General features: G+C 41.7%; 1 protein-coding gene across 1 annotated transcript; it reads right to left on the reverse strand.

The window, feature by feature from the left end:
• Positions 1 to 10,348: 10,348 nt before the first annotated feature.
• On the reverse strand, positions 10,349 to 14,093 carry LOC121577411 (angiopoietin-2-like). The gene is made up of 2 exons (XM_041891163.2): positions 13,232 to 14,093; positions 10,349 to 11,759 (listed from the first exon to the last, which is right to left on the reverse strand). The coding sequence occupies exons 1-2, from the start codon at positions 14,091 to 14,093 to the stop codon at positions 11,050 to 11,052; spliced, it is 1,572 nt and encodes a 523-aa protein (XP_041747097.2). The 3' UTR covers positions 10,349 to 11,049.

Raw genomic sequence — 14,093 nt, forward strand, 5'->3', positions numbered from 1 at the left:
GCATTGCAAGCACCATGCTCTATTAACTGAGCCACACGGGACTACACATTAAAATCAGCCAAAGGCCAGCCTTGACCTGTGCCAAAAAATGCGTCTTGGCCCGACAAGTAAAATATTTTTGAGCCCATGTCCTAGTAAAATCATATTGCTATAGTTTTATATTACCCCAAATATTCATTACCTTACAATGATTTTGTTAAACCCACCTTGGTCTCAATACAGTGTTTTGGTTGTTATTGGTCAATTTTGTTGTCACTATTCTTGTTTGTGTATGTAGGTATATGTGTTGTTAAGTTAATAGGCCTACATGAGTTGGAGTCAGTAAATTCTGGAAGTAATTGTAATTTACACAATGGAGAGAAAAAATAGCTTCTAGACATAAATAGCTTTTCCTTATCAGCTTATTTAGAAGAAAATGAAAATAGATAGGCCTGAATTCATTGCCTTCAATTCAAATTGACCCCAACCCTGAGGCCTAAATCCAACACTCAAATGAGATGAGGATCCCACTGCACTCAATGCATTACAGTTCCATAGGCTATCCAATTCACGTTCATTTACAGTTTTACTCCTTGTTTAAGTAGGCACAGTTATTAATAGTGTTTCTTTATTGTTATTTTTAGTCATTCAAAATGTACGGGCCTACAGTGTCTATACTCTGCAAAAAGCCGGCCAGAGAGAAATATGTGAGAAAATCTAACTTCGAAATCCCAAAAGGCAACACATACTTCCGCAACACAAGGAAAGCTGGGAGAAAAGGAAAAAAGCATCTCTGTAGGTCTTTTCAGCTATAAGTTCTAAATCATTCAGTCTTAATGAAAAGACAGGGATGAACAATGATCAGAATTCACTGTGTAATGAGCCAAAATCGGTCAACAGGTTGAAATTTCAGCAGGATTTCTTGAATGATACAAAGATAACAATATGTAGATTTGCAAACAGTGCTTTAAACTGTTGGTTCAACTCATCCTTGCAGCATTGTTACATCTCAGGATAGTGAAAACTACCTTCAAACATCTTGACCCACAATCCATGACAAAATGTTCAGATATTAAAGAAGAACTTTGCTGCTCTCTTGTTTTCTGCAGTTCAGAGGCCTGGACACATCTAGATTTTTAAATATCAATTACTCCCCTGGTTAAAAGAGTTGGGCATCAAAACAGTGATCAGTGCTATGCATACTAATAGCTGTGAAACTTGCAAAAACAGCATCTCACGCAATGGGCATTACTTCAGCTAAATTTTTCAGGTTCAACTAAATACAGACATGTCATTGCTAGACATTCTATTCAGGCAATTAATCACTAAAGGGGGTGCACCCACAAAATGCAGTCAATGTGATGGCATATTGATTAGACAGACTGTTTGGACCACCACACCAGATATTCTTGTTATTTATGTTCCCCGTGTAGCAGAAAATTGTAAAGTTAAGAGAGACCCTGTTTTTCCATCCAGTACCATTGAAATCCCAGTTGTTGGCAACAAGATACAGATGTACAGATTGAGCTCTGTAATATGTCACTCAGGTGCAAAATCTACAAGGGGGCCAATTCTGGCCAGAGCTGGATTTTGTCACTTTTAAGATACGGGCAAATGACTTACACATTTCTGCTAGCACGAATAGGGAAGGTTTTACTGTATATACAGTATTTCTATGAAGTTGTTAATTAGCCTCAGACGCAAACAAATTGCAATGATGTACAACCACTTGATTCAAAATCAGAGATTTCTGTCATTTCACAGTATGAATACTTTCCAATCATACAGTGTTACCCATTTTTCTAAATACTACATCAGCATTTTCTGAATGCCATAAGAGATTACTTAGAGTTGACCAAGTGAAACTGTCTCCTCACTTCAAAAAGGTAATTTCCCAATTTGAAGCATTAAATTCAGCAACATTTTAGTCATTTAGCAGATGCTCTTATCCAGAGTGTCTTACAGTTAGTGAGTGCATACATTTTCATACTGGCCCCCGTGGGAAATGAACCCACAACCCTGGCATTGCAAGCGCCATGCTCTACCAACTGAGCTACAGGGGACAACATTTCACAATCCATGGTTCAAGAACAACTTCATTACAGTGATGTAAAGGACATAGTTAAACATTTTGTTCAGGAAATTCTACCAGCAAATTTCTTAGCAAATGATCTGCTCTACATTTACAGCAGTGGCGTCATGCACCCCCAAAATCTGAGGGGGCACAAAGGAGGTAAGGATGGCTGGGGGGTGGTCTGGAGGGGGGCTAGGCCACCCGTCCGTAAGCAGTGGCGTGTATTCATGGATGCCAAGGCAAGCCAGGCTTCCCAAAAAAATAGACAACCCCCCAAAAAAAACAAAACATATACAATTATTTAACTTTCGTCTCTGTTTCATAATTGTCCTTCAATTCTCAAGAGACTGAATGTATTTCACCGGAGAAAGCATCCAAGCAAGCGAAACACCGCCCCTATGTCTCTGTATGTGTAGCTCATCTATCTGATGCTGTCTGGTCAAAAGGAGTATGATATTGAATGCAAGGGAAGCCAGCGAGCATTTGGCGTCCCTTTAATGATATGTTTTTTTTATACAATAATAGCCCATCAGCGTTGAGCTAAACTGAATTAACTTAACTGTGAATGGTCCTGGCGCACCAAAAGAAAGCGTCAAGGGAAGCCAGTTTGGATTTGGCTACACATCAATCACAGCTCATCAAAAGCCAAACGTCATTGACAGAAAAAAACTTGAATTGTTGCATTTCGTTGTGTTGTTGTCCTCCGGTGGCTACCTAGCTAGCTAAAATTGTCCCTTTCCTAAATTAGCCATGGATGGAGATAGAGATTTGGACTTGTGGTTTTACTTAATTCTCCGTACTGGCCAATGATTATAAAGGCGATTCAGATCCAACCATAAATTCATACATTGTGCCTCTGGTAGGCTAATGTTAACTAGCTGGCTAATCGTTGCCCATGAAAGGAAGTTAGGCTAGTGAGCAAGCATTTTAGCCAGGTAGCCTAGGACAACAAAAACTGTACTGTATGACAGAGTAAAAAACCGTTTAGTCAACATGAAAGACAGGAGGATGTCATTGGCGTTTCTCTACAAGTAGGTAGGGTGAGTCAACATGTTTTTTTCTACTTACGCACGCACGCACGCACACACACACAGACACACACACACAGACACACACAGATACACACACACAAATCAGTGCCATGGACAATCACATGATATTAAGCTTACATTGATTGGACTAAATTGTTTTGGGTTTTTAGTTGTCACTGTATTAGACTAAGCATAGATGATTTGATGATGTTGAAATGTTGAAGTTGAAATGGTGCTAGAATAGTGGAGGCAGCTCCTGTTTTCTTTGCGACTTGCGGTAACTCTCTGGTGTTCTTTTTGTAGTCTCCTTTTATGCACTCTGGACATGCATTGGTAGTACCCAACTCACTAACGACCATCAGGTCGCTAATGGCCTGGTACTCAGGGCTCTATTGTCCCTCTAACCACTCTGACATCAATGCAAATACAATTGAAAATCACGTCAAACACTTATCATCAAAAAGGTATTGTGCTTTTAAAACTCACCTCACTGTGATTGATCAATTTGAAGAAAGAAGTTCAACAACAGGTTGAAACTGAGTGGAAAACATGGTTGTTGTGAATGTTGTTTCAAAACCTAACACAACGAAATGGACAGTGCTTTCTAAGGTGATGATTAATTCAAAACACCCATACGCGTATTAAAGCTTATGCATAGGCCTACACTACCGGTCAAAAGTTTTAGAACACCTACTCATTCAAGGGTTTTTCTTTATTTTTACTATTTTCTACATTGTAGAATAATAGTGAAGAAATCAAAACTATGAAAGAACACATATGGAATCATGTAGTAACCAAAAAAGTGTAAACAAATCAAAATACATTTTATATTTGAGATTCTTCAAATAGCCACCCTTTGCCTTGATGACAGCTTTGCACACTCTTGGCATTCTCTCAACCAGCTTCACCTGGAATGCTTTTCCAACAGTCTTGAAGGAGTTCCCACATATGCTGAGCACTTGTTGGCTGATTTTCCTTCACTCTGCGGTCCAACTCATCCCAAACCATCTCAATTTGGTTGAGGTCGGGGGATTGTGGAGGCCAGGTCATCTGATGCAGCACTCCATCACTCTCCTTCTTTGTAAAATAGCCCTTACACAACCTGGAGGTGTGTTGGGTCATTGTCTTGTTGAAAAAAATAAAAAAATAAAAAAATCACAGACAGTGTCACCAGCAAAGCACCCCCACACCATAACACTTCCTTCTCCATGCTTTACAGTTGGAAATACACATGCGGAGATCATCCGTTCACCCACACCTCAGCCCCACAGTGAAATAGGGTGCAGGCCAGGCAGCAGGCTGTTAGCCAACCTGCCAGCTTAGTGGAGTCTGCCAATAGCACAGTCAGTGTAGTCAGCTCAGCCATACCCATTGAGACTGTGTCTGTGCCCTCGACCTAGGTTGTGGCAAAACTAAACATGGCGGTGTTCGCCTTAGCAATCTTATTAGGATAAAGACCTCCTCCATTCCTGCCATTATTGAAAGAGATCGTGATACCTCACATCTCAAAATAGGGTTACTTAATGTTAGATCCCTCACTTCAAAGGCAGTCATAGTCAATGAACTAATCACTGATCATAATCTTGATGTGATTGGCCTGACTGAAACATGGCTTAAGCCTGATGAATTTACTGTGTTAAATGAGGCCTCACCTCCTGGTTACACTAGTGACCATATTCCCCGTGCATCCCGCAGATGGCGGAGGTGTTGCTAACATTTACTTATAGCAAATTTCAATTTACAAAAAAAAAATGGCGTTTCTTTTGAGCTTTGTTAGTCATGAAATCTATGCAGCCTACTCAATCACTTTTTTATAGCTACTGTTTACAGGCCTCCTGGGCCATATACAGCGTTCCTCTCTGAGTTTCCTGAATTCCTATCAGACCTTGTAGTCATAGCAGATCATATTCTAATTTTTGGTGATTTTAATATTCACATGGAGAAGTTCACAGACCCACTCCAAAAGTCTTTCGGAGCCATCATCGACTCAGTGGGTTTTGTCCAACATGTCTCTGGACCTACTCACTGCCACAGTCATACTCTGGACCGAGTTTTGTCCCATGGAATAAATGTTGTAGATCTTAATGTTTTTCCACCAAAATCCTGGACTATCGGACCACCATTTTATTACGTTTGCAATCGAAATAATCTGCTCAGACCCCAACCAAGGAGCATCAAAAGTCGTGCTTATAAATTCTCAGACAACACAAAAATTCCTTGATGCCCTTCCAGACTCCTTCTGCCTACCCAAGGACGTCAGAGGACAAAATCAGTTAACCACTTAACTGAGGAACTCAATTTAACCTTCACCAATACCCTAGATGCAGTTGCACCCCTAAAAACGAAAAAACATTTGTCATAAGAAACTAGCTCCCTGGTATACAGAAAATACCCGAGCTTTGAAGCAAGCTTCCAGGAAATTGGAACGGAAATGGCGCCACACCAAACTGGAAGTCTTCCGACTAGCTTGGAAAGACAGTACTGCAGCAGTACCGAAGAGCCCTCACTGCTGCTCGATCATCCTACTTTTCCAACTTAATCGAGGAAAATAAGAACAATCCAAAATTTCTTTTTGATACTGTTGCAAAGCTAACTAAAAAGCAGCATTCCCCAAGAGAGGATGGCTTTCCACTTTAGCAGTAATAAATTCATGAACTTCTTTGAGGAAAAGATCATGACCATTAGAAAGCAAATTACGGACTCCTCTTTGAATCTGCGTATTCCTCCAGGGCTTAGCTGTCCTGGATCTGCAAGATTTGCGAGGGCCTGGGATCGGGAGAGACACTTAAGTGTTTTAGTACTATATCTCTTGACACAATGATGAAAATAATCATGGCCTCTAAACCTTCAAGCTGCATACTGGATCCTATTCCTACTAAACTGCTGAAGGAGCTGCTTCCTTGCTTGGCCCTCCTATGTTGAACATAATAAACAGCTCTCTATCCACGGATGTGTACCCAACTCACTAAAAGTGGCAGTGATAAAGCCTCTCTTGAAAAAGCCAAACCTTGACCCGGAAAATATAAAAAACTATCGGCCTATATCGATTCTTCCATTCCTCTCAAACATTTTAGAAAAACTGCTGTTGTAGCAACTCACTGCCTTTCTGAAGACAAACAATGTATACGAAATGCTTCAGTCTGGTTTTAGACCCCATCATAGCACTGAGACTGCACTTGTGAAGGTGGTAAATGACCTTTTAATGGCGTCAGACCGAGGCTCTGCATCTGTCCTCGGCTACTAGACCTTAGTGCTGCCTTTGACACCATCGATCACCACATTCTTTTTGGAGAGAGACTGGAAACCCAAATTGGTCTCCACGGACAAGTTCTGGCCTGGTTTAGATCTTACCTGTCGGAAAGATATCAGTTTGTCTCTGTGAATGGTCTGTCCTCCGACAAATCAACTGTACATTTCGGTGTTCCTCAAGGTTCCGTTTTAGGACCACTATTGTTTCTACTATATATTTTACCTCTTGGGGATGTTATTCGAAAACATAATGTTAACTTTCACTGCTATGCGGATGACACACAGCTGTACATTTCAATGAAACATGGTGAAGCCCCAAAATTGCCCTCGCTAGAAGCCTGTGTTTCAGACATAAGGAAGTGGATGGCTGAAAACTTTCTACTTTTAAACTCGGACAAAACAGAGATGCTTGTTCTAGGTCCCAAGAAACAAAGAGATCTTCTGTTAAATCTGACAATTCATCTTGATGGTTGTTGTAAGTCGTCTCAAATAAAACTGTGAAGGACCTGCGTTACTCTTGACCCTGATCTCTCTTTTGACGAACATATCAAGACTGTTTCAAGGACAGCTTTTTTCCATCTACGTAACATTGCAAAAATCAGAAATTTTCTGTCCAAAAATGATGCAGAAAAATTAATCCATGCATTTGTTACTTCTAGGTTAGACTACTGCAATGCTCTACTTTCCGGCACCTCCGGATAAAGCACTAAATAAACTTCAGTTAGTGCTAAATACGGCTGCTAGAATCCTGACTAGAACCAAGAAATTTGATCATATTACTCCAGTGCTAGCTTCCCTACACTGGCTTCCTGTTAAGGCAAGGGCTGATTTCAAGGCTTTACTGTTAACCTATAAAGCGTGCCATGGGCTTGCTCCTACCTATCTTCCGAGTTGGTCCTGCCGTACATACCAATACGTACGCTACGGTCACAAGACGCAGGCCTCCTAATTGTCCCTAGAATTTCTAGAACAGCGGGGAGGCAGGGCTTTCTCCTATAGATCTCCATTTTTATGGAACAGTCTGCCTGCCAATCTGTGAGAGACGCAGACCTCGGTCTCAACCTTTAAGTCTTTACTGAAGACTTATCTCTTCAGTAGGTCATATGATTGAGTGTAGTCTGGCCCAGGAGTGTGAAGGTGAACGGAAAGGCTCTGGAGCAACGCAACAGCCCTTGCTGTCTCTGCCAGGCCGGTTCCCCTCTCTCCACTGGGGTTCTCTGCCTCTAACCCTGTTACAGGGGCTGAGTCACTGGCTTGCGGTGCTCTTTCATGCCGTCCCTAGGAGGGGTGCGCTACTTGAGTGGGTTTGAGTTACTGACGTGATCTTCCTGTCTGGGTTGGCGCCCCCCCTTGGTTTGTGCTGTGGTGGGAGACCTCTGTGGGCTTATACTCGGCCTTGTCTCAGGATTGTAAGTTGGTGGTTGAGGATATCCCTCTAGTGGTGCGGGGGCTGTGCTTTGGCAGAGTGGGTGGGTTATATCCTTCCTGTCTGGCCCTGTCCGGGGTTTCTTCGGATGGGGCCACAGTGTCTCGGACCGCTCCTGTCTCAGCCTCCAGTATTTATGCTGCAGTAGTTTATGTGTCGGGGGCTGGGGTTAGTTGGTTATACCTGGAGTACTTCTCCTGTCTTATCCAGTGTCCTGTGTGAATTTACGTATGCTCTCTCTAATTCTCTCGTTCTCTCTTTCTCTCTGAGAACCCTGAGCTAGGACCATACGTCGGACCACCGGGCATATGACACCTTGCTGTCCCCAGTCCGCCTGGCCTTGCTGCTATTCCAGTTTCAACTGTTCTGCCTGCGGTTACGAAACCCCTACCTGTCCCAGACCTGCTGTTTTCAACTCTTAATGATCGGCTATGAAAAAGCCAACTGAGAGACCTGAGCCCTAGGACCATACGTCGGGACTACCGGCCGTGGTGACTCCTTGCTGTCCCCAGTCCGCCTGGCCTTGCTGCTATTCCAGTTTCAACTGTTCTGCCTGCGGTTATGGAACCCCTACCTGTCCCAGACCTGCTGTTTTCAACTCTTAATGATCGGCTATGAAAAGCCAACTGAGATTTATTCCTGATTATTATTTGACCATGCTTGTCACTTATGAACATTTTTGAACATCTTGGCATGGTTCTGTTATAATCTCCACCCGGCACAGCCAGAAGAGGACTGGCCACCCCTCACAGCCTGGTTCCTCTCTAGGTTTCTTCCTAGGTTTTGGCCCTTTCTAGGAGTTTTCCTAGCCACCGTGCTTCTACACCTGCATTACTAGCTGTTTGGGGTTTTAGGCTGGGTTTCTGTACAGCACTTCGAGATATTAGCTGATGTACGAAGGGCTATATAAAATAAAATTGATTGATTGATTGATGGCGGTTGGAACCAAAGATCTCCAATTTGGACTCCAGACCAAAGGACAGATTTCCACCTGTCTAATGTCCATTGCTCGTGTTTCTTGGCCCAAGCAAGTCTCTTCTTCTTATTGGTGTCCTTTAGTAGTGGTTTCTTTGCAGCAATTCGACCATGAAGGCCTGAATCACACAGTTTCCTCTGAACAGTTGATGTTGAGATGTGTCTGTTACTTGAACTCTGTGAAGCATTTATTTGGGTTGCAATTTCTGAGGCTGGTAAATCTAATGAACTTATCCTCTGCAGCAGAGGTAACTCTGGGTCTTTCCTTCCTGTGGCGGTCCTCATGAGAGCCAGTATCATCATAGCACTTGATGGTTTTTGCGACTGCACTTGAAGAAACTTTCAAAGTTCTTGACATTTTCGTCATTGACTGACATTCATGTCTTAAAGGAATGATGGACTGTCGTTTCCCTTTGCTTATTTGAGCTGTTCTTGCCATAATATGGACTTGGTATTTTACCAAATTGGGCTATCTTCTATACACCTTGTCACAACACAACTGATTGGCTCAAACGCATTAAGAAGGAAAGAAATTCCACAGATTAACTGTCGCGTGTAGCTCAGTTGGTAGAGCATGGCGCTCGCAACGCCAGGGTTGTGGGTTTGATTCCCACAGGGTACCAGTATGAAAAAATTAAAAAATGTATGCACTCACTACCTGTAAGTCACTCTGGATAAGAGCATCTGCTAAATGACTAAAATGTAAGAAGGCACACCTGTTAATTGAAATGCATTCCAGGTGACTACCTCATGGAGCTGGTTGAGAGAATGCCAAGAGTGTGCAAAGCTGTCATCAAGGCAAAGGGTGGCTATTTGAATAATCTCAAATATAAAATGTATTTTGATTTGTTTAACACTTTAAAACTGGTTACTACATGATTCCATATGTGTTATTTCATAGTTTTGATATCTTCACTATTATTCTACAATGTAGAAAATAGTAAAAATAAAGAAAAACCCTTGAATGAGAAGGTGTTCTAAAACTTTTGACAGGTGGTGTATATATGAGCCCAAGCCCGAAAGAAAAACCTGAATTAAAATAATGATTGTGATGTTACACAATACATAGCCTACTGCATATTATGCATGGCAGAAAAAGAGCGAACAGAGAGAGGGGCTTTTAAGTTTAATGAAATATATTTAGTTGTGAAAACTTGTTACTATCGATGTTCCCAAACAGATTTCACTTGGCCCGCATGTTCAAGAAGGAAGAGAAGCTACATTATGTTGTCCATATTATACCATTGATTGAACCTATTGTGCAAGTTTATGTAACTCTAATGTAAAGTTGTTTTGAACTGAATTGAATGGTTTTGTAAACTTTATTTTCTCTCCAACAACTCTACTTCTGTACAGGTTCTTACTGGAGTTCAACTTCTGTGGGTTATGGCACTCGGATTACGTTGTAGACGGTAAGTTATGCTCTTAATACTTTATGTGACAAAGGCCATTGCAAAGAGGATATTTGGATAAATACCTGAGGAGGGAGAGTCTTTAAGTGCTAGCTGAGAAGTTTGCAAGTTATACATGTAAAGGCAACACCATGGTGAGACTGAACACATCAACAAAGGAATTATGTTCTATTTTATTGACCTTATTTAATTTTTTCCCATAAAAAATACTGAGAATAAAAAAACATTACAACAATCAATCATCAGTCAATCATTACAATCAATCAAGTACAATTTAAGAGTTTTTGTCCTTCTCTTCATTACCCTCCTCAAAGAGTATTTATCTTTCTCGTCACAGGAGAAAGACTTCTATGAAACCGTTTTCCTACAATACTTTCAAACAGTAACCTTACATAGATAATAAGAAGGCATCTTATAAATTAATTCAGGAACTCTGTACATCTTTTCCACAGTTTGAATGTTCTATTTTAATCCATAAAAAAGTGGTGTTTCGCTTCAGACCACAAAGTGGCAGTATTGTACCAACAGAGCAGGCTTTTCCAAGGCCCACTAATATTTATCAAGAAATTAAGTAGATTTAGGGGTTGTTGACCCGCCTAAATCAGAGATTTAATATTTCAAAGAGTAAATAAAATTATGCAATATATTCAAACTGCTTGTTAAACAAAAGGCATTATAAACCCCAAAAATATGAAACAGCAGTACAATCTGAATGTTTCCATTTGCATATCTAACAGTACTCCTCCCAAAAAAAATCATATTTTGAACATTGAGCATTTTATCTGCTTTTTCCTACTTTGTCGTGGACCCATTGAAATATCTTGGAGGTCCCATAGGGGTCCCCGGCCCCCCTATTTGAGAATTGCAACAGCTGAGAACGCCAACCGAAGAGCCAGCAGACAATCACTTTGCATAGCCCCTTGGCCTGATCATCATTCTGACAGTCTTGAAAGATTGTCTGTCATTAGTCGGGTAGTACTCTGTGGATATGTTATGCCACGTCCCCCAGTAGATCCCGTTCCGCACCCCTTTGTATTTTCCCACATAATATCTCCCGTTGAGGTTGGCAGCCATACAGGCGTCAAACCACCAGCCTGAGCTGTAGTAGGCCCCACAGTTCCCTGAAGGGTAGCGGTCATAGTCTCTGTCAGGAGTCGTAAAGAACCTGTTGTTGTGGTTATAACTCTTGCTAAATTGAAGTGCATCTCCCGCCGTGCCCGAGTACCCACCCACAGACAGGCGGTAGCGCAGCCGCTCGCCAGCCACACGGAAGAGCCTGTACTCTGCGTACTCCATCATGCTGTTAAAGTCCTCCAGCTCCACCCTGAGGACCATCACCCTGTGTCGGGTCAGGAGGTGGATGTGGTCGTTGCCCAGCCAGAACTCCCCACCCATCAGGTCACCGAAGCCCGTCCGGTATTCAGCCCAGGTTCGGTCGAAGTTCACACTGCCATCCTGACGGAGCTGAATGACGGTCCACCCTCCGCCATGAGACTCCATGTCACAGAACACTGCAATGGTTCCGTTCTTAGGGTCAGGGGTCACTTTGTAGACTCCGCTGTTCCTCTCCCCCCTGGCCATGTGGTCAGAGCAGTCTCTGGGTGCCATGGTAACTGTTGAGTGGAAGGATAGTGGAATGAGAAAATTAGATTAGATTAGTCTGTAATCCTTTTTGAAGAAAAGGTGCATTGCAGCATAACATAAATATACATGTTCTTACTGTAGGAAACTAACCTGGTTAAATAAAGGTTATTGTTTATTTATTTTTTACATACAAAATACAATATTTCACACATTTGAAACTATACACACAAGATTAGAATATGATTGTATCATGCTGAAATAGCTAGGATTTATCGGTCACCATAAATTTGAAGTCTATGAATCGGGCGTGAATGTTAGAGACAATGTCCCTTAGACAAACGTACAGACTTCAGATAAATGTCAATTACAGTTGTTAAGTCTGTAAGAAATGTAGGTGCTTGGCTTAAAGTGGCCTTGTATATTAATAAAAGCTAGCAATAGCTTTGTGTGACACTTAATTTGTTATTTGATAGATGTGCTACTCAGCAATAACAATGTGTGTTTAAACTGACTATGACCTCAAAGGATGCTCTGCACAGACACCCCTTGATCCCTATTTAAGCCACACACACTCACAGACACGCACGTGCTCACATATATAAATTCTTAATTTAACAGTAAATAACCACAAACCACACAACATCTGTTACAAAGATGATGATCTCAAACTTCCACCACATTATAATAGGCTCATTAAACATCACCTTAGGTTGCTTGGACTTCAAAGTTACAATCCTCATAATTTATAATGGAGATGATATCACACTGATATAAAGTTGATTGAGCAATATTTTTCTTTTTTCCAGAACAACATTATTCCACTCACAACAATATATTTTTCAGTCACAATTTCCACTGTTATCTGCCATAACCTAGGCTACACTGTCAATATAAGTTTATAATTTATCTTAACCACTGGGGATAGAAATAGGGTTGTTGTACTGATGTAGGATCTTAATTTGATCACCCTGTTGCAGGATAACTTTTCTGCAATGCAGGACATTTAAAACTTGTAGTGTATTTGAGGTTCAAAATTTCCACTTTGAAATTTCAGACTTGATTTTCCCTTATGAAAAATGTATTAACCTCTACAAAAATGTCCATTAATTATAATCCACATAATAATTAAAATGTCCTGTTCCTGCAGGATTACTTTTCTGCTGTAGCAAACTGGCTCAAATTAAGATCCTACATCTGTGTAGGCTGTATTCAGAATTCGTATCGCCATATTTGTATAGCACGATTCTATTAAGTTTACTAAAAAAATTGCATCTTAATAACAGTGAGTAGCCTTTCTCGATCTTGCTTTGTCAACACATTTGGTAGCTATTTACTATAGCCTACCTGGTACCAAATAACACATCATATGGCTTGATTCAGTGAACCCTTAAGAAAGCTCAAACTAAACTTTATGTAATTATCAATTACAATGTAATTATCATAATTACATTTAAATAGCAGACAATAGCATGTAAAGTAAAATATAATTGATTTCTCTTACCTCCTGGTGAAATATGTGCAGGGCTTTGAGGCTGGTTTTCTGTCCTGTCAGTCTTGCTGCCTACCTGGTCCTTCTCTGTGAGCAGGTTTAGCCCAGGACGGACCTTTGGATGCCCTCCTCGAGAAACCCTTGTGTCATTCAGACTAGCGGATACCCGGCTGGTCTTCACACGCAGTTCTCTCACACTGGGGGTGGAAGACTCCGGTATGGGGCTGGGGGTAGGGGAGTCAGGGCTGGTAGTAGGGCTATGGTTAGAGTTGGTCAATAGGATGGGACTAGTAGTGGTAGTTTTGGGGCTAGGGCTTGTGCTAAATTGTTGGCTTGAGCTGGTATTTTTTAGGCTTGTGGCCGTTTGTGGGCTTGGGTCAGTCATGGTCCTTTGGATTGAGCTATTGGATGTTTTGGGGCTAGGTGTGGGGGAAGTGGTCCTTGGACCTTGGGTGGTGGTTTTGGGCCAAGGCTTTGGAGCAGGTCTGGGCTTCAGGACAGGCTTTGGTCTTGGTCCAGGTTTAGGTGTTAGGCCTGGAATAGGCCTTGGGTCTGGTTTGGGCTTTGTTCCAGGTTTAGGCTTAAGTTCAGTTTTAAGCTTTAGGCCAGGTCTGGTAGTCGTTGTGCTGGGTTCTAGGTTTTGGGCAGACTTTGTCTCAGGACTGATGCTGATACTGGTGGTCCTTGAACTGGAACTTATGGAGGTTGTGGTTGCTGGAGTTGGACTGATTGTGTTGCTGCTTGAGCTGGAAGAGCTGGTCCAATTGCTTGAACTGGTGGTCTTTGAGCTAGTGCTAGTGGTGGTTGTGGGTTCTGGAGTTGGGCTACTGCTGATGCTGGTCCCGATGTTGAGCCTGAAGGTTCTGTAGTTCAT

This window comes from Coregonus clupeaformis, chromosome 11 (assembly GCF_020615455.1).
Source record: "Coregonus clupeaformis isolate EN_2021a chromosome 11, ASM2061545v1, whole genome shotgun sequence".
In the NCBI taxonomy this organism is placed as follows: Eukaryota; Metazoa; Chordata; class Actinopteri; order Salmoniformes; family Salmonidae; genus Coregonus; species Coregonus clupeaformis.

Bases quoted from the DNA above. Each gene is read 5' to 3' on its own strand.
- LOC121577411 (XM_041891163.2), bottom strand. From the start codon at position 14,093: ATGAACTACAGAACCTTCAGGCTCAACATCGGGACCAGCATCAGCAGT. The intron at 11,760-13,231 runs GTAAGAGAAATC...TCCACTCAACAG, and splicing joins TGCACATATTTCACCAGGAG to TTACCATGGCACCCAGAGAC.